Here is a 19,215-nt window from a genome sequence, read left to right on the forward strand (position 1 = left end):
CTCTTCCTTTTTTATCCCAAATCCCCCTTTTCCTTATCCTTACTTCCCCCTGTCACCTAACACCTTCCCGCACTCTTCCCTTTATCCACACAATCACCGGTTGATGATCTGAGTTCACCTTCTCTCTTATTTCTAGTCTCTTCACTTTCTCTCTTATCTTTCCGTCCTCTAAAACGTAATCAATGGCTGTTTCTTCCCTTCCTCCCGTATACATGTATTCTCCCTCCTCGTCTCCCTTCACGCTTCCATTCAGTATTGACCATCCCCTTCTCTCTATACATTCCACCAATCTCCTTCCTTCTCCGTCCATTTTCTTGTCCTTTCACTTTCTTCCTTTCTCTGCTACCTTCTGTTGCTCTTCTGCACCCTCTTTCTTCTCCCGTGTTCGCATTAAAATCTCCCCCTATTCTCGTCCTTACTTCCTCTTCCCCTTCCTCCATCCATCCCTTTAATGCCTCCAGTTTCCTATCCAAATATATAGCCCTATTTATATATATACCCATTATCCTCCAATTCTCTCTTCCCACTTTTACTGTACATACTATTCTTCCCTCCTCCTCTTTCTCCTCTCCTCTTCCTCCCTCTCTTCCTCTATCGTCATATTCTTTTTATTCCCTATCAGCATCCCTCTCCTCGCTCTTCCCTTTTTATTTCTTTTTCTTGCCATCTGCGCCTTCCAAGTGAACTCCTTCGGCAGTCTTTCTTTCAATTTTCCCCACCCTCTCTCCTCTATCCATGTTTCCGACAATACTACTATACCCTATGCCAAAAATCCCTATCCGTATTTCGTATTCCGACTACATTCCAGAAGGCCACTTTCCACACCCCCTCCTGCTCTTCCCTTTCTCTCCTTCACCTTTCTATCGTTCTCCCTGCTCTGTCATCTCTTGTCCTTCTCCCTGTTCACTCTATCTTTCCCTCATTATCCCTCAGTCTCTCATCTTCTTTTTCCCATCTCCACCATTTCCCCTCTATTTGTATTTTACCATAACCTACCCATATTCTCTTCCCCTTCCCTTTCTCTCTCCTTGCTACCTCCTTCAACTTCCATCTCATCTTTCTTTCCTTCCATGTCAGATCGTCATCTATTCTTATCTCTTTATCCTTTAATCCTCTCCTTTTTTTTCATTACCTCTTTCTTTCCCTCTACTTTATTTAACTTAACTATCGCCATTCCCTACTCTCCTTCTCTCTTGCCCCTCACACATCTCCCTTTATTTTTAACAAATATATATCAAATTAAAAATGGTTCAAACTAAACTCTATTGTGAGCATGTGGTTGCTTCCAAAAGCTATCTGTGTTAACAAACGGAGAGGTATGCATAATTTTTTTATAATAATGTACATATTTCGATATAATAAAAATTGTAGCGCTGTTTGAAATAAATACAACAATGTATAATATAATGTAAATATTTTACATATTATACGAGTTTTATCAACTTGAAATAACGTGGGCGACGTCTATCTTTTCACTTTCTTTAACATCCCCATCTTCTCTTTTACTTTTCTCCTTTCCTACCCTTCCATCAATTCCCTTTTCTTTTTCCACGTCTCTTCTATATTCCCTGTGCTTCTTTTCCTCTCCGCTCCTCTCATTCCCTCTTTACCCTCCTTTTTTTCCTCTGCGATTCCTTTCTTTAGTATCTATTTTTTTGTTTTGTCGCCTCTCTATATACTCCCATTACTCCTTTCCTACTCTTCATTCCTACCTATCCAGTCGTCTCTCTCTCTCTAATCTCGCGAATTCTTTCCCCTCTCCGTTCCTGCCCGTTTAGTCGCCGCTCTACTTGTTCTATGCTTCCAGCTTTCTTTCCGTCACCTACCACGTAACTCTCTTTCTCTCTCTCTCTCTCACTATCTCCCTAAGCTCTAACTCATCAACCTTTTCCACTCCTTCCTATTTCTGTTTCTTCACTCCGTCATCTTCACCTTTACTCCACCACACACACCTCACTTCACTCTTCTCCCTTTCATTTTCCACTCTTTCTCTCTCTCTCCTTTGCTACCTCTCCTCCTCTCTCTTTTTTCTATCACACTTTCGTCCACACTCTCTCTCTAGCTCATCGGAAACGGAAGTCCCAAATCGCAAATACTTTCATTATTTAATTTTTCGAGAACTATCCTGCGACATTGTATGTGTGTACATTATTTTTGTTGATACATTTTATAACAACATTAGGTGAAAAAATTGATTTACATTTTTAATCATCGACGGATACACATGTGACGGTGACGTTTTGATGTTATCGATTAATTTGTACAAACTTTAAAGGGTTTTGGAGATGTACGAATCACTCATATATGTGTGAAGCGAGGGGGGGATTTAAGGCGGGAGGAGGCACGAACCAAGCATCCATCTCTTCCGTGGCAGCGGCACTGTCGTGTCTGTGTAGGGCGTTTACACACTTCCTCAGCCCGACAAATAATTGTTAGAAAACAACATTTGCGGGTCTGAAAAAATATGCGAGGTACAAGTGGCTGAATCGGGAATCGAACCCGAGTCTTTCGCTTTCCGGGCAACTGCTCTTACCACTGAGCTATTCAGACCTCGCACCTTACGCCACTCTAACACAGTACATACGACTCCAGAGCGATGTTGGAATCTCGCTCAATGGATGCAGTGCCGATTGTCACGGAGAGACGAAATCCCCAGCACGTCTCCAGAGCGGTCCAAATCATAACGATTGAAAATTGGCGCCCGTAGCCGCTCAGCGATTGAGATCTATCATATATGAATGCCGTTCGAAGTGCTGCGATATCCCACAAAGATTAGAACAGCTAAAGGAATGTATGTAGTCAGCAAAATATCGCAGGATATGCATTCGGTAGCTTGTTGAGTTTTCTGTGTAATATTGCGCATGTTTATTTTAATCACAAATTTAATTTTGTATACTATACTGAAGATAAACCAAAAACGGTCCAAAACGTATATATTTAATATATATTTGTTAATGAAATTAAATAATAAACAAGTTTATGATCTAATTGCCGCACGTCGGCTCTTATTTACCAATTTTCTTATCTAATTTCATTAGTACTCTGAGCTTAGTGCTGTTATTATTTTATATTAATCTTTTTTTTACGAAGCTATATGTATATAATTATTAAATAATTTAAATTAATTAAAAAGAAATATATATATATACAAGGTATCCCACCAAAAGTGATCACCCGCTTTTATCTTTTAAACTAAAAAAGATAGAGCGTAACAAATGTATCAAATTAAATGGTTCAAACTAAACTCTATTGAGACCATAGTGGTTGCTTTCAAAAGCTATCTGTGTTAACGAACGGAGAGGTATGCACAATTTTTTTATAATAATATGAATATTTCGATATGAAAGAAAGTTGTAGCGCTGTTTGAAACGAATACGATGTATAATATAAAATAGATATTTTACATATTATACGAATTTTACCAACTTGAAATATCGCGAGCGATGTCTACCTTTTCATTTTCGGCCCTGTGATGTAGCTAACTTTGGATTGAGTATTATGATCAAATAACAACATGACATATGTCAATTTCTAATGCACGAGTCAGAAGTTGGCCATATCGCAGGGCAGAAAGTGAAAAGATAGACGTCGCCCACGTTATTTCAAGTCGATAAAACTCGTATAATATGTAAAATGTTTACATTATATTATACATTGTTGTATTTATTTCAAACAGCGCTACAACTTTTATTATATCGAAATATCTACATTATTATAAAAAAAAAATTATGCATACCTCTCCGTTTGTTAAAACAGATAGCTTTTGGAAACAACCACATGCTCACAATAGAGTTTAGTTTGAACCATTTTTAATTTGATATATATTTGTTACAATCTATCTTTTAGTTTAAAAGATAAAAGGGGGTCGCCACTTTTGGTGGGACACCCTAAATAATATTGTTGCGTCCCTGGATTTCATCCCTGTATCGAAAGTAGGCCCGTCTCCGAGAGATCGTTTCTAAGCGCGTTGTCGGGGATTTGTTTAACAACAACGGGTGACATCTTAAAGAAGAGAAGAGCCGCCATCTTAGTCTCGCGACGGATGACATTCTCTTCCGTGCGGACGTATTTGCCGATTACGACTATAATTATTGTTTGTTCTGTTTCTGTGTTTGGTTGAGTTCTATTGTTAAAGTTCCTTTATCCTTTCTAATAAAGTGTATTCCTTATTTACGGCGTGGTACGCGAGTGCCGGTTGTGTTACGCGCGTTCGAGATTTTATTCGAAAGAGCCCGCGGGCGCAACAATATGTATAAGTGTCAATATTATCAAGGTTGAAAATAAAATTTTAAAATTGGGTAATATTTTGTTTTTAAAAGAGTTTTTTCAAAAAATCTTACTTTGTTAAAGTTTTCAAACTTTATTTTCAAATATAATAAAAACTTTTTTGTATAATTTTAATATTAGAAGTCAAATTAGAAGTACCTTAAACCATTTTACATCTTCTGCCAATTGATGACATAATTTTAAAGGTGACGGTTGCTGGAATGGGTCGGGATCATCTACTAATCCTGCAAAGCTAATAAGAAATGATAGATTTATAATACACTCATTAAAGATTTTTTTATTATTATTATAAGAAAAAGATAGTTAAAGCCCAAGTTCAATCAAAGGAGAGATATACAGGATGCGGCATTTAAATTGGCAAACCAGAATAACTCGAAAATAAATAATTTTAGAAAAAAATTTTTCAGACAAAAGTTGTATGTTTTTGAGAGGGAAGGAAAACAGCATTATTTATTTTTAATTTGGTGGACGTTTTCAAAGTTATTTCAAGGTCAACCTTGTTTTTTTAAATAGGAACCAATATTTTTTTTAACAGATTCTTATTCTACTATAACGATTCACCTTTCCCGATGCTCCGGATTGGCTCGCCGGTGTCAGAGTTCGGGCGAAGGAAGGAAACTCAAATTCGTTAATCTCATAAACATACAAGCTTTATTCTTTTTTATAAACCAGAATATACATATTGGTAATCGAATGACACATCGATTCTCAAACAACGGATTATTTGTTATGCGGTATATCCGACGGCAAGTGTATAAATGAATCTTAAAACTACGCGAGATATTTACACGGCGGAATACACTGTAACAAGCCGCTTTCGCGAGTTCAGATATGCTCGATCGAGATCAGGGCTCGTGAAAGGATCGAGACACGACGATAGCCGCGTAATTTAATTGGTCTGTTTATTTGCTTCCTTCGGCAATGGTCAGTTTACAGAGATGTTAAATACAGAAGTGATTAATTCCTGCGGAGCGGTCGCGCGGCGAATGTTAAAGCGCTAGATATATTTAAAGCGCGATAGTTGTTCGGCGCGTGTTTTTACAATGTGTATGTGCGGATAATTCCGCGAGTATTATATAAGGCGTAAGATATAATAATCAGGCGCGGTGGTTATTCGGCGCGCGTATGGTAAGGCCGTTTACTTTGACGGGCGCAGGATAATAATAAACAGTGCGACAGGTATTCGGCGCGGTGATTGATTTGCGCGGACGGCAAAGCCGTGTTTTAATTATGCGTCGAAGTGTTGTGGACGCGTAGCGTATTCCCAGCTGTTCGGGGATGCGGCAGGAAATCGGGTACTCCCAATCAGGAGAACTCTCCATCTCTATTCCGTACGCAGATCTAAGGATGGCCGGCGGAGTCGAGAAAGGTCGATGGGGCAGCGAACTCGCTAACCCGCGGTCCGTTTGGCCGGAGCGATCGGATGTTAGACCCTAGATCTAGGAGAGTGGCAAACACTCCGCTCTCGTTTGAATCGGTCGGAAGGTCGGTCAGAATTCGCAGTCGGTGCGGAAGCCGAGAATGCTCGGCCGAAGCTGCAAACTCGTCAACCCCTCGTTCTGTCGTTCTGTGAGTAATAGGATCGGTTTGCGGAATATTTCGAGCGTACTACTCGAGAGGCCTCAGGTACCGGTCTGGTGCCAAGATGTAATTCGGCGGTCTTTTTATACCGAGAGAATAACGGGAATCGCGTCGTTTCCCTAAACGGGTGGGGATAACGACGCGTTGTTTTCGGCGGCGGTAATTAACGATTAACGCGCTGTTACCCTCTGGCGGGAAAACGACGCGACGTTTCGGCGGTTGAGAGTTCGGTGTTTTCCGGAAGCGCTCGGCGGTTCTCGGTTTCGGTACGGGCCGTACGGCTCTCTTAATTACTATCTGACAATGAGTATTGAAAAGGACGCTAAGCGCCTTCGCTCCTGCCCGGCTGGTGTTCGCCGGGCGGCAGACTTCCGGCGGGTCAACTGCCGGATAACGATGGGTGGTGCATCGTTACAACACAAACAGAAGACAAGCGAATCTTAAAACTACGCGATATGTACATATCTAATTATTCGGTCAGATAACAGGAAACAGATCAACGATTGAATACGCTCGGCCTTCGCAATGAGAACGCTCGTATACGTGATCTGACAGAAGCTAAGAACTGTTGGCCGAAACCAATGGTCGAGAACGACCGTCGCAACGAGAGCGCTCGTATGCGTGGTCAGGCAGGACCGTTCGGATCTCGAATCTAGAACTCAAGTTCAGGAACTGGTGGTCAATCCAATCTCCTGCTGAGCCGGTTTATATATTCGGGTTTATATATAGAGGGGCTGTAGTATGAGTGTCAAGATTTATTGTTAGTGGCCGAGTATCGTTTTCCGTGCGTATGGTAGCCCGGGGATTAATCGTAACAAAGAGCAATGTGCTTGTTACACTACGCAAAAAAAAAACAATAAATTTTTGCCACAAACATTTTTAATTCAGGCTCATAACTCAAAAGTATTTGAACATTAAAGATTTGAGGCATTAACATCGGCACATCTAAATATCTGGAGGTAAGTATTCACATAAGGTCAACCCTTTGAAAAGTCAATGACTTTGACATATGTTGTCAAGGTCATGACTCTGAATAACATTCAAGAAGTGTTAGCCGTCGCTCGTTATTTGTTAAAAAGTTACTAACAATTAAATCGTGCTATAAGAACAAGTATTAAATGCGAAAATCTGAACTTATCCGATTAAAAAAAAACTATGAATTTTATATTAGTTATATGTTTAAGTATTTATGTAAATACGTAGATGGGAAAGGGGCTCCACCTCTCCCATGGGCCCCTACTCCCAACAAACTAACCTAATCCAAATCTAATTTTTATTCAAAAAATAGAAATTGGTTTGGGTTAGGTTAGTTTTTTTGGGGGTGGGGGTGCAGGGGGGAGCCCTCCCCCCGATCACGCATTTGTATAAATACTTAAATATATAACTAATTTAAAATTCATGGTTATTTTTATATCGGAAAAATTCAAATTATCGTATTTAATACTTATTCTTATCGTACAATTTAATTGTTAATAACTTTTTAATAAACAACGAGCTACGATTAAAACCTCTTGGATGTTACTCAGGATCATGACCTAAACCTTGACAACATATGTCGAAGCCAAAGTCCACTGGAGGTGGGTGTCCTATTCTGTAATTTCCATGAAATCAAAACAAAGAAATAAATAAATAGGCTTAAGGAGTAGTAGCGGATGCCCGCGCAATATATTCAGGTCATGAAAATTGTACAATTCGCGAATGTCTTAACGGATAATTTGTAAAATTATATATTTTAATGTGAATAAATAAAAAAAGGACGCGGATCACAAAAAATAATTTAATAATAAGCGCACCCGAATGTCTTACCGAAAAACTTTTGAAATTAAACATTCTCATGAATAATGATAACAAAAGACGCGAATCGCAAAAAAAATAAATAACAAACGTTTTTGTCCTCGATTGGACTCTCTTCAGTGGTAGATGAGAAATTAATTAAATAAAAATACAAACGGTCTATAGGTAAAAAAGGCAGAGTTTGTCAAAAGTTGCTCATAGATACTCCAAAGGCACATCAGCATATGTCAAAGTTTATTATCTACCACAAAGTTTTTCCCAGAATTTGCGGGAAGAAAATTGGAGTCAAGCAACCGCCTGAAAATTTAAGAGTGGTGGAATAATAACAATTAAGAATGATAAAATTCGTAGCTTACCAAAAACGCGATTCACCCATGGGGGGGGGGTCCATACTAGGCATAATCAAAGTCATGCACGAAACTCGCGTGACAGTAACGCTTCGCAGCAAAACCCTAACTACCGAGCGGGCGCGGAAAACAAACACGTATGAAAATAAAGAGAGATCAATGAGGCAACAAATAGGCATAAAACCGAAATTAAAATGCGCTAAATTTAAATCCTACCGAACTTATCGATGTTTAAACTTGCAAAGTGACACGGAGTTATTCGATTCCTCTTACTCACCGATCATCGATAAGTTTTTTAAAATTCAGATCTAATTTTTAAGCAAAAATACAAGATTACACCGCGAATAACTTACAGAACATGTAAACAAATATAGCATATTGAACGCAATATTATGATTACTATGTATTGAGAAGAAAACACATATTCCACCAAATATATTCCTTCTTAAACAAAGATTACGTTCTATTCATTAAATTTGTTTTGTTTATAACTTTTTAATAACTTGCGAGCGATGGCTAAAACCTTTTGAAAGTTACTCAGAGTTCTTGATAATATATATCAAGATCATTGAAATCTGTGAGTTTGGCCGTAATGTAAATAATCAAGCAACGCGGTAGCGTCGCTACGCCAAATACATAAAAAAAATATTTACTGGCTTGTCAACAGTTTTGCCTATGTATAGAGGCCGCGAGGCTAAAATGTAGCTTATCTGGAATGTTACCTCAAATCACATCAAATAAAATTTTCGATTAAGATATTTCAGGAACTAAAGTCTATTTAAAAATTTTAACAGCACTTTTATTATATAATGTGAATACAAGTTTTTGAGGTAAATACAGCGAATAGGGGACTCAGCCCCAATGACCTTGACCTTGACATATGTTTATTTACCGTTTTCGATTGTGACCAGTTTGAATAAGATTGGTGCGGTCAATCCTGAGGTATGAAAATCGTATACCAGAATTGTGACACTCTTGGTCTTATTTATTCTTCAGTTTCAGACTTTCACGCACGTATGCATACGCAAAACAATTTTGTCCCTCAAGGGGCACTCACACCGCTAATGTACGATTAGTGAGTATACTCTTTTATAAATTTATAATTTTATAAATTTATAATAGAGTGAAAGAAAGAGAGAGATAGAGAGAGAGCGAGAGAGAGAGAGAGGAGGGAGGCAGGGAGGCAGGGGGGAGAGAGATAGAAGGTGGGAGGGATTTAGGAAGAGAGATGGAAGGAGAAGGAGAGAGGGAGAGGAGAAAGAGAGAGAGAAAGGGAGGGAGAGAGAGAGGGAGAAGGGGAGAGAGAGAGAGATAACGAATATATGTATATGTATACCCCATTACACCTCATGGTCATACCGCCAAATAAATAAACAAAAACGCGCGTCGGTATGCGGCGTATATAGCGCTATTGTATTGTGAATGTCTTACAGTGATGCAAGTTGTGCGTTTTGTGCCAGCGCGTATAGAGAGGATACGCACACAAAACCGTGAACCGTGTATATGTAATGCGCAGAACGCTCTGCAGAGTGTACACGGTTCACGCTTGTGTGCGTATTCCCTCTACACGCGCTGGCAGTGGGCACAAAACGCAAAACTTGCATCATTGATCTAGTTTCCACCGAAGTCGTCAATCCGATTCTGTTTCGGTGCGCATCGAATTTAACGCACTGTTTCCACTGGAAGTAGAATAGAAGCGAGGAAGATTGATATTTCAGTAGAGCCAACTTAACTTTTGCTTGTGAATGTAAATAAACATAATTCTTGGCAAATTTCTTGTTTATTTTCCATTTTGATAATTAATACGAACAAACGGTAACTGTTACGAACATCAACATATAGACTATATATCGACTATATATTGATGGTTACGAAATAATGGAAAGTAAAGATTAGCACCATCTACTTTCAAGCGTTTCCACCGTCTAAATTTCGTGTCAATTCGCTGCCACTCCGACAAAGCTTGTAGATCGGAGTGAGAGTGAAATGAACGCAGTCAGTCGTATTTCCATCGACTTAAATTTAGTCCTACGCCGCACTAGATGCGAATTAATACTTCGGTGGAAACTAGACCATTGATGTTTTACCTTGAGCGCGTTCCACTTAACGACCGCAACGCTCGCGAGCATCATCTGTCTTTGTTTAACTTTCGGTGAACAACAAAGATGAAATGATACCATAAGCGGTGCGGTCGTAAAGTGGAACGCGCTCCTTGTTGTCATTTATACAGTACGAGCAAGTAGACAACAGCTCCGTGTGTCGTCATATTATGTACCTCGTTATACGCGATTGCGAAAATTATTAAAAGATATCTGAAATTCGATCCCTATAACAATTAATAATTAACGATTCATAAGCGATTGCTATTTATCAAAGCAGACATTAATTTCGTGTAATTTATTATTATACTAATATACTAATATATAGTAAAAATAATTACAAAAAGCAGTAAAATTCCACTAAAAAAATCTCACAAAAGTAAAAAATACGCCAAGTCCCTTTCCAAAAAAATAACTTATAACAAATTTTCTCCTATAAAATAAAAAATAAAAACTAAATATGAAATCAATAGTTAACTAGCCAAATACTTAGAAGCAATTTAGTTTGTGAGGATTTGTAATTTGAAAAAGTATTTGTCAAAAAATCAATCTTGTATTTATAGTAATGTTATAGACTTTCTCCATAAAATTAAAACGCATTTTATTTTTATTAACAGAAACCTGATTTTCAAAATACGTTCAATGCAAATAAAAAAGTACAAAAAAATTTTAATTAAAAAAACTTGGCGCTGCTAAACTAAACAATATGCTAAAATTAATGTATTTTTTAATATTGCAGTTTCACATTGCAGTTATTGTAATATAACTAAATTAAATATAATTCTAAATTAAATTTATTGTTTGGTCTTAATATATATTTTAAAATTTAGCAGCGCCAAGTTTTTTTCATTAAAATCTTTTTATATTTTTTTATTTGTTTTGAACGTATTTTGAAAATCAGGTTTCTGTTAATAAAAATAAAATGCGTTTTAATTTTATGTAGAGAATCTGTCTATAACATTACTATAAATACAAGATTGATTTTGTGACAAATACTTTTTCAAATTACAAATCCTCACAAACTGAATTGCTTCTAAGTACTTGGCTAGTTAACTATTAATTCCATATTTAGTTTTTATTTTTTAGGAGAAAATTTTTTATAAGTTGTTTTTTAGATATGTACTTGGCGTATTTTTTTACCTTTGTGAGGTTTTTTTTAGTGGAGTTATTATTATTATCCTTATGCAGCTTCAAGCTACTGTATATATGTATAATATATTTATTTGTGGAGAAATAGTTGTTATCCAAGTCTTTGTTTAGTTTGCTAACTCTTTCGCTTAAGTCCATTAGTTCTGTCGGATTTCTTTTGATTTTCTGTAACTTTGTTTGATTTTGTCTAGTGGTTTGTCAGTTCATTTGTTATGAAATTGTTAGATTATAGTCGGGTATGTGTTTGTATGTTGGTTGTTATTACGGATTTCATACGTAGGTTTTTATTACGGTATGTATACGTATTATTATGTCTTGTGTTACAATTTACATTTTTCTTTTAATGTAACTTGACCTGTCTGTTCAATTTCTATTCTTTGTGCCGTTTCATTTTTGTTATTTCGATTTGTTGTTTCGCTCGTGTGGAGTATAACCATGAATTCACATTCCTCAGCGCTATACATATCATGTTAGCATGTATGTGTCGGAGACGTTACAATTGTTTGTGTGTGTCTCCAGTTGTACGTACGCTTGTATTTCGTATAATGTTCCATCATCTATATGGTGTACGGGATAATTCTGTTTGCAGACGTACTGATTATTATTTTACACGCATTTATCTAAATCATTTTCCATGGGCGTAAGATACATTCGGCTATCTGCATTTATTGCTATTATCGGTTGATTTACTTCTACGAATACAAATGAGTAAATATTGACAAAAGGGGATCCAGCCCAATGACCTTGACCTTGACATATGTTGTTAAGACCATCGCCCTTAGTAATTTTCAAAAGGCTTTAGTCGTCGCTCGTTGTTCATTAAAAAGTTATTAACAAACAAAGATTTGTAAAAATCAAGGTTTGTATATTTAATAACGCGTATCTTAGCAGAATCATTTATTTATGTGTAATAAATCAAACGCTTGAGCGGAGGAAGGGCTCTGTCCCTCCTCCTGCACCTTCGCCCCGAAAAAACTAACCTAACCCAACTCATATCGAGATTCACCCGAAGAATCATCCCCGAGGAATGATTCTTTATTTTAAGTAATAATTCACCCTTCGGCATATGTAGTAGAGACTCTACCCCTCCTCTACCGACAAATATAAGTTGTTGACATATTATTTTCTTGTAGAAGAACTGTTCACCCCGAATAATGTTTCATCTCTAAGAAATGAGTTGAGTTAGATGGTTGCAGGGGAGAAGTTCCGTTCCTCGTCCGCCGATGCGCATGATTTACTACACATAAATAAATGAATCTGCTAAAAATACATTTCATAAAACGTACATGATATTTGAAAATTCCATATAATTTGTGTTAATTGATTAACATCATTAAATTAATTAATTAATTAGTTTTTTTGTTAATAACTTGTCAATAAACAACGAGTACCGGCTGAAACCTCCACATTACTCAAAGTGATGACCTTGATAACATATTTCAAAATTATCAAAATCGGGGGTGGCTTCCAATATCTGTATAATTACCAAATTCAAATTATAGAGTTAAATTCACACTTTTAAATTGTCAACTTTATTTTGTTATAGCCCAAAACGGCTATAACCAAATTAGTATAATTATTAATTATTTAATATTATTTAATACATGTCTTCCGACAATAACTCGAAGCCGAGGAAGACGTATAGAGTTACGAGCGCAATCGCTGACAAAGCGAGCCACGCGCGGAGGCCACGCGATCGCGAAGGTTTGAAGGACGACGTTCCGGAAATGTAAGCAAACAAACTTTACTTTGAATTTACGTACCTTGCATCTGGGTTTTTTCCATCCGAAAACGAGCGACACGATCACCTGTGGTCCTGTCGCTAAGCTATCCCCTCCGAAAACTAATCGAATAGGAGGTGATAAAACTACCCACCTCGAACGAGCGGCAGGCAATCCTAATCGTAAAATCACACAGTGCAGTCGAACTTAACAAAAAGCAATCACGAGACGGACAAGTGTAATCATTTTAATAAGAGAGCGGCACAGCTGATCTCGCGACGGCAACCGTGCTATCAGGCACGCGAAGCAACCCTATACCGCGATAAGCCGAATAGTTGTAGTGCGAGAGAGAGAAAGGCAGAATTAAAGTTGATATCTTCGAATAAACAACTTTTATTCTAATGCTACTACATATTTAATGCAACTGCGAAAAGGCCCTGTACGATCCTGAACTCCCAAGTTCCTCGTGGCAGACGATCCCAACAAAATCTCCGTGCCTCCACCGAGGAGCACAACAATTTGTTAATAAGTTTTTAATAAACGAGCGAGGCCTAAAACTTTCTAAAGGTTACTCAGGAGAGTAACCTCTATAATATATGTCAACGTCAAGGTCATTGAAGCTGGGTGCTCTTTCGTCAACATTTACCTAAAAAAAATTACGTTTTATTTAATAAACTTCTTTTGATAATAATTTTTTTGTTAATAACTTTTTAAAGAACGAGCGACGGCTAAAACCATTTGAGAGTTATTCAAGGCGATGATCTTGACAACATATGTCAAGGTCAAGGTCAGTGGGGCTGGGTCCCCTTCTGTCAATATTTACCGACAGATATAAATAGAAAACGCAACGCAACAAAGTTAGAAATTGTATACACTCCCCGATACGCTCACAATATACAGGGTGTCCTAGACCACCCGTACACCCCTTTTCTTTCGAAAACTAAGCATTTTAGAGAAAAACGTTTTGAACAAAAATTGCAGATTAAAATATAAAATAACTCAAAAAGTACTTAATAAAAAAATACTTTATTATAGTGTTTTGGAAAGCTCTCAACTTAAGCTATAAGAATATGCAATAAAAAATAGGGGATTCCATTTAAGAAATTAAAGGTGTCCTTGACTTGACCGTAACAATGCCATTCAAGGTCAAACCAATGACACCATCTTATGTTCCCCTCAAAACCATACAATTTTTGTTCAAAACGTTTTTCTCTAAAATGCTTAGTTTTTGAAAGAAAAGGGGTGTACGGGTGGTCTAGGACACCCTGTATATACTGTTACGTTCGCGCTGGACGCTCGGTGTTACGTTCGTGCTGGATGCTTGGTGTTACATTAGCTGCAAGGCGTTCTCCCTAACAACGAGTGGAATTTGTTAAACAAAGTCGGGTGGTGGTTGTTTTCGGGGCTTTCGGCTTAAAAAAGGACGTGTCAGTCTCGAATACGAATGAACATTCTGTTCTTTTTGTACATTATATTTTTGTGTATAAAGTTATTTTCATTTTTACAGAAGTGTCCTTTCATTGCGTGTGCGCGAGTGTGAGAGAGTGAGAGAGCGACGAACGCAACATTTTGGGGGCTCGTCCGGGATCGTCATATTGACATCGGAATACGAATATGAATACGATACATTCACCGAGGAGGACCCGAGCGAGGTGTTATGCCTCCGGAGAGGCACGGTAGTTAGGATCGTTTTCCGGAAGGAATTTGGGAATTCGGGCTCCGCCCGAGTAGTTCACTGAATTTATTATAATTAAAAATGACACTTTCGTATTCTGAATAAATGTATATATAACTATTTTATTCGTACTTGGTTTAATTACAAAGTCTTCGCACGTCTCTCGCGTCGCGTATCGCGATATCGGATATCTTGGCATGCGCGTGTCTGGAGACACCCTGGGTGCTTTGCAGGTCTTGGGGAAGGCTTGGCTGTTGCTTCCGTCCGTCAACTTCAATTGAATTGATTGCTGGCGTGCCCGCTTCTTTTAACACAACCGTGTCTTTTGCAGGTCTTGAGTGAGCTCTGGCGATGCCCCGGCAGATCCCACCGCTGCCACCAAATTATGTTATGCCTCCGGAGAGGCACGGTAGTTAGGATCGTTTGCCGGAAGGAATTTGGGAATTCGGGCTCCGACCGAGTAACTCACTGATTTTATTAGAAATAAAAATGACACCTTTGTATTCGGAATAAATATATATATAACTATTTTATTCGTAACTTGGCTTAATTACAAAGTTTTCGCACGTCTCTCGCGTCGCGTATCGCGATATCGGATATCTTGGCGTGCGCGTGTGTCTGGAGTTGAGTTTCGGTCGCGAAACTCACTTCTCGATCTTATGTATTTATTTCTGCCGACTGTGTGGCGTTAATTTAATAGTTTCCCGTAAAGCGTTATTGGCTGCCCGCGTAATATTGATTGATGATAAAGACTGCCCGCCGATCGTTAGCGATGGGTCTTTTTATTATCTTCCCTTGGTTTCCCAGGAGGGGATCGGTTAGCGACAAGACCATGTGTCGTGTCGCTCGATTTTGGCGGCAAGATCCGGATGCAAGTTAAGGAGTTCTAAGGGACTTCTTTGCTTGCTTTTTCGCAATTTCCTTTTCGCTTTTAGATAGGACCTCTACGTTGCATTTTCGCAACGCCCTTATTCCGCTTGCCTTGATTTCCGCGTTTTCGTAATGAGTGATTGCGCGGTCGCTCGGGCTTCGCGCGTGGCTCGCGTTGTCAGCGCTTCGCTCGGTCAACGTTCGTAACGTGATCTGTATTCGCGTTACACGTTGAGCAATGTCTTATCGTATAAAATAATATATCTCTAAAATAATATGTATCTAGTGATTCGTATATAGCCTTTTCGAGCTATAACAGAGGACAGAAACACCATCTACTGATGATATGAGGCCCGCGACGGAAACAGCATCTCTTGGAGCGATACTGGAAGAGATGCGAAGAAAGCGCGAGGAGCAAGCGAGGATGGAAATGGAGCTCACAGCGAGACTACAACAGTTTGAAGATGAGCTCACGCGGCTACAAAGAAATAACGAACTAAGTTTTTCAATTTCTAGAGTCGGGAATTCGCGGGGCAAAAACGCGGCGGAAATTAACATACGCGCGGAATTAGGTTTTAAATTAAAACCGGACGTGTTTGATGGAACGGTGCTGCTGCGGGAATTTTTCTCGCAATTTAATTTAATCGCTCAGGCAAATAAATGGAACGACACGACTAAGACCGTTGCGCTTGCTGCGTGTTTGAGGGGCAAAGCGCGTTCTGTATTAGAAACTGTACAAGATGTGTCGAGTTTAGAATTCTCAGAGTTAAAATCTAAACTCGAATTGCGTTTTGGGGAGGGACATCTGTCTTAGAATTTTTACACGCAAGTTACGAACCGTAAACAGAAAGCTGGGGAAGATTTGGCTACCCTTAGCTCTGAGCTTGAAAGACTCGTGCGCCTCGCTTATCCTGAATGTCCACTTGAGGTTCGCAAAAGAATTGCCTGCGCACAATTTATTTCTGCTGTTTCTGATAACTTTATTAGAAAAACTCTTCAACTCGAAAATGTTGCTTCTTTGAATTCGACGATAGAGAGGGCAAAAACTTTAAAAATTATTCAAGGGGAAGGTTTCGGAAAAAGAGAAAATTTTAATAAGAGTTTTTCAGTAACAGCTGAGAAGGATGCGCAGTAAAAATAAAAATATTATTCTCTTTTAAAAAAAGATTTTAAAAAAAGTGGCGTAACAAGAAATTTGACGCCGACCGAAGGGAATGTTGGACATGCGGAAAAACTGGGCATTTCCGTTCTGATTGTCCTAGCAAGCGGGAAAACGCGATTTAGTCGCACTTTGCGAGGGGAGTTCGACTCGTGTTTTTGATCCCTCGAAAACTTGTATTTTACTTGTATTTTACTTGTATTTTGTGTTAATAGAATTAAGACAAGTTTTAATGATTTTTGTTATAAAGGAAAAGTTGATGGAGAAGAGTGTTCTTTCAAAGTAGATACAGGCTCGGATGTTTTCATTTTAAGTATTAGATTGGTTAAAATGAAAAAAAGTTAAGAGATGTAAAACACTTAAATTTTAGATATCCTACAGGGGAGAAAGTCCCTATAAAGTTTCAGATAAAAGCAAAAGTAGAATTAAGGAAATATTCCGTTGTTCTTCCCATGCTTATTGCAGATATTAATGATGATTGTCTTTTAGGAATAGATTTCTTAAAGATTGTTAATTTGGAAAAGGTTTTTGAAACAGCTTTCACAACTCCACAATTAAACAAAGAAATTGCTCAAATCTCGTTTTCTTCTAAAGTAGTCCCATTTTCTTTGAAGGAACTCTTTATTGAAAATTCTCGAAATTTAGTTGATTTCGAGAAAAAGGTCTTTGCTAATTTTCTTAAAAATTTTTAGGATATGTTTTCTGAAAAGATTATTGCAGGAAATTGTAATTTGATTGAACATGTTATAAATGTACAAGATTCTCTACCCATAAAGCAGGTACCTCGACGAATCCCAATCCAAATGAGAAATGAAGTAGATAAGGTTATAGAGGAAAGGAAGACCCAAGGAATAATAGAGGAGTCTCAAAGTCCTTGGGTTTCCCCGGTAGTACTATTGAGAAAGAAGGATGGCACAATAAGGTGTTTTGTGGATTTCCGTAAATTAAATATGGTGACGATTAAGAATTCGTAGATCTTAAAAGTGGTTATTGGCAATTAAAGTTGCGTCCTGAAGACAAAGAGAAAACGGCTTTCTCGTTTGGCAGAGGACTTTGGCAATTTACGGTAATGCCCTTTGGGCTATGCAATGCCCCCGCGACATTTGAACGTCTTATGGAAAGAGTTTTACGAAATTTATTATCTAAAATTTGTTTTGTTTATTTGGATGACAATAATTTATGGAAAAAGTTTCACTGAAATGATAGAAAATCTTGAGAAAGTTTTGTTAAGATTGCGGGAAGCAAATTTAAAAATTAATCCAACGAAATGTATTTTATTTGCAAGAAAAGTGAAATATTTAAGACATGTAGTTTCAGCGGAGGGCGTTGCCACGGACCCTGAAAAGATTGTTGCCGTAAGAGAATAGCCAATACCTCACACTAAGAAGCAATTACGTAGCTTCCTCGAATATTGCTCTTACTATCGTAGATTTGTAAAGAATTTTTCCTCTCTAGCCAAACCTCTTTACGCATTAACAGAGAATCAAATGAAATTTGAATGGGGAAAAGAATGCCAAAACGCTTTTGAGCAATTAAAATTCATCTTGTCTTCTTCTCCAATTCTTTCCTTTCCGAAAGGAGAAAATGAATTTATATTAGATACAGATGTTTCCAATATCGGTATTGGTGCAGTTTTGTCATAAAAGCAAGAGGGAGAAGAAAAGGTTATTACATATTTTAGTCAAGTGCTTAGTAAAGCTGAGCGTAATTATTGTGTTACTCGTCGAGAACTTTTAGCAATTGTGAATTCGGTTAAATCCTTTCGCCATTATCTCTTGGGGCGAAGATTTTTGATTCGTACAGATCATGTTTCTTTACGGTGGCTTATGTCTTTTAGAGATTTAGAAGGACAACTGGCTCGTTGGTTAAAGAGACTCCAGCAGTACGATTTTGAGATAGTTCATCGGAAGGGACTTTCGCACAAAAATGCCGACGGACTGTCCAGACGTCTGTGTGAGTCGTTCGGCTGTGAATATTGTGCAAAAGTAAAAAAGAAATATGCTGAGGAGTTCGAAAAGACAGTCGCTCGCATTGTGTTGGAAGGTGAAAGTTTAGAAGAATGGCGAAAAGCACAGGAAGAAGATCCTCTAGTTTCAATTATACTTCAAGGTAAGAAAGCGGGGATGCGTCCTCCTCATTCGGAAATAGCTGCCAAGGATGTTTCAGCCCAGTTATATTGGTCGTATTGGGACGCTCTTATTGTTAAAGAGGGGATCCTTTTCAAGAAATGGGAAGCTCCAAATTTAAAATTCAGTTTGGTAAATATAGCGAATAGGGGACCCAGCCCCAATGACCTTGACCTTGACATATGTTGTCAAGGACATAATTCTCAGTAACTTTTTCTTCTAATTTAATTGTTGTTTGTTGCTTGTTAAAAAGTTATTAACAAAAAAAGTTTGGAATATACCAAAGTACACATGCACGGACAGGAAGCACGCGCGCGCGCGCGCAAACACACACACGCTCACACACACACGGTGGGGTGCAAGGGGGGCCTTCGGACCCCCTCCCGCTTTAGAGAGAGTGGACCTCG

The 19,215-nt window shown here is 38.2% G+C and overlaps 1 protein-coding gene and 1 non-coding gene across 2 annotated transcripts in view; both read right to left on the bottom strand.

The window, feature by feature from the left end:
* LOC115238743 (dynein heavy chain 12, axonemal-like) overlaps positions 1 to 19,215 on the bottom strand; it is a 132,510-nt gene that overhangs the window by 75,031 nt on the left and 38,264 nt on the right. Inside the window, exon 2 of the mRNA XM_029812790.1 lies at positions 4,426 to 4,519. Coding sequence (XP_029668650.1) covers positions 4,426 to 4,519 — 94 coding nt within the window. The remainder of the gene's footprint in view (positions 1 to 4,425; positions 4,520 to 19,215) is intronic.
* Positions 2,479 to 2,550, bottom strand: Trnas-gga. Its single transcript has one exon. It is a non-coding gene; the product is annotated as a tRNA-Ser (tRNA).

This window comes from Formica exsecta, unplaced genomic scaffold (genome assembly GCF_003651465.1).
Source record: "Formica exsecta isolate Colony F162 unplaced genomic scaffold, ASM365146v1 scaffold357, whole genome shotgun sequence".
In the NCBI taxonomy this organism is placed as follows: Eukaryota; Metazoa; Arthropoda; class Insecta; order Hymenoptera; family Formicidae; genus Formica; species Formica exsecta.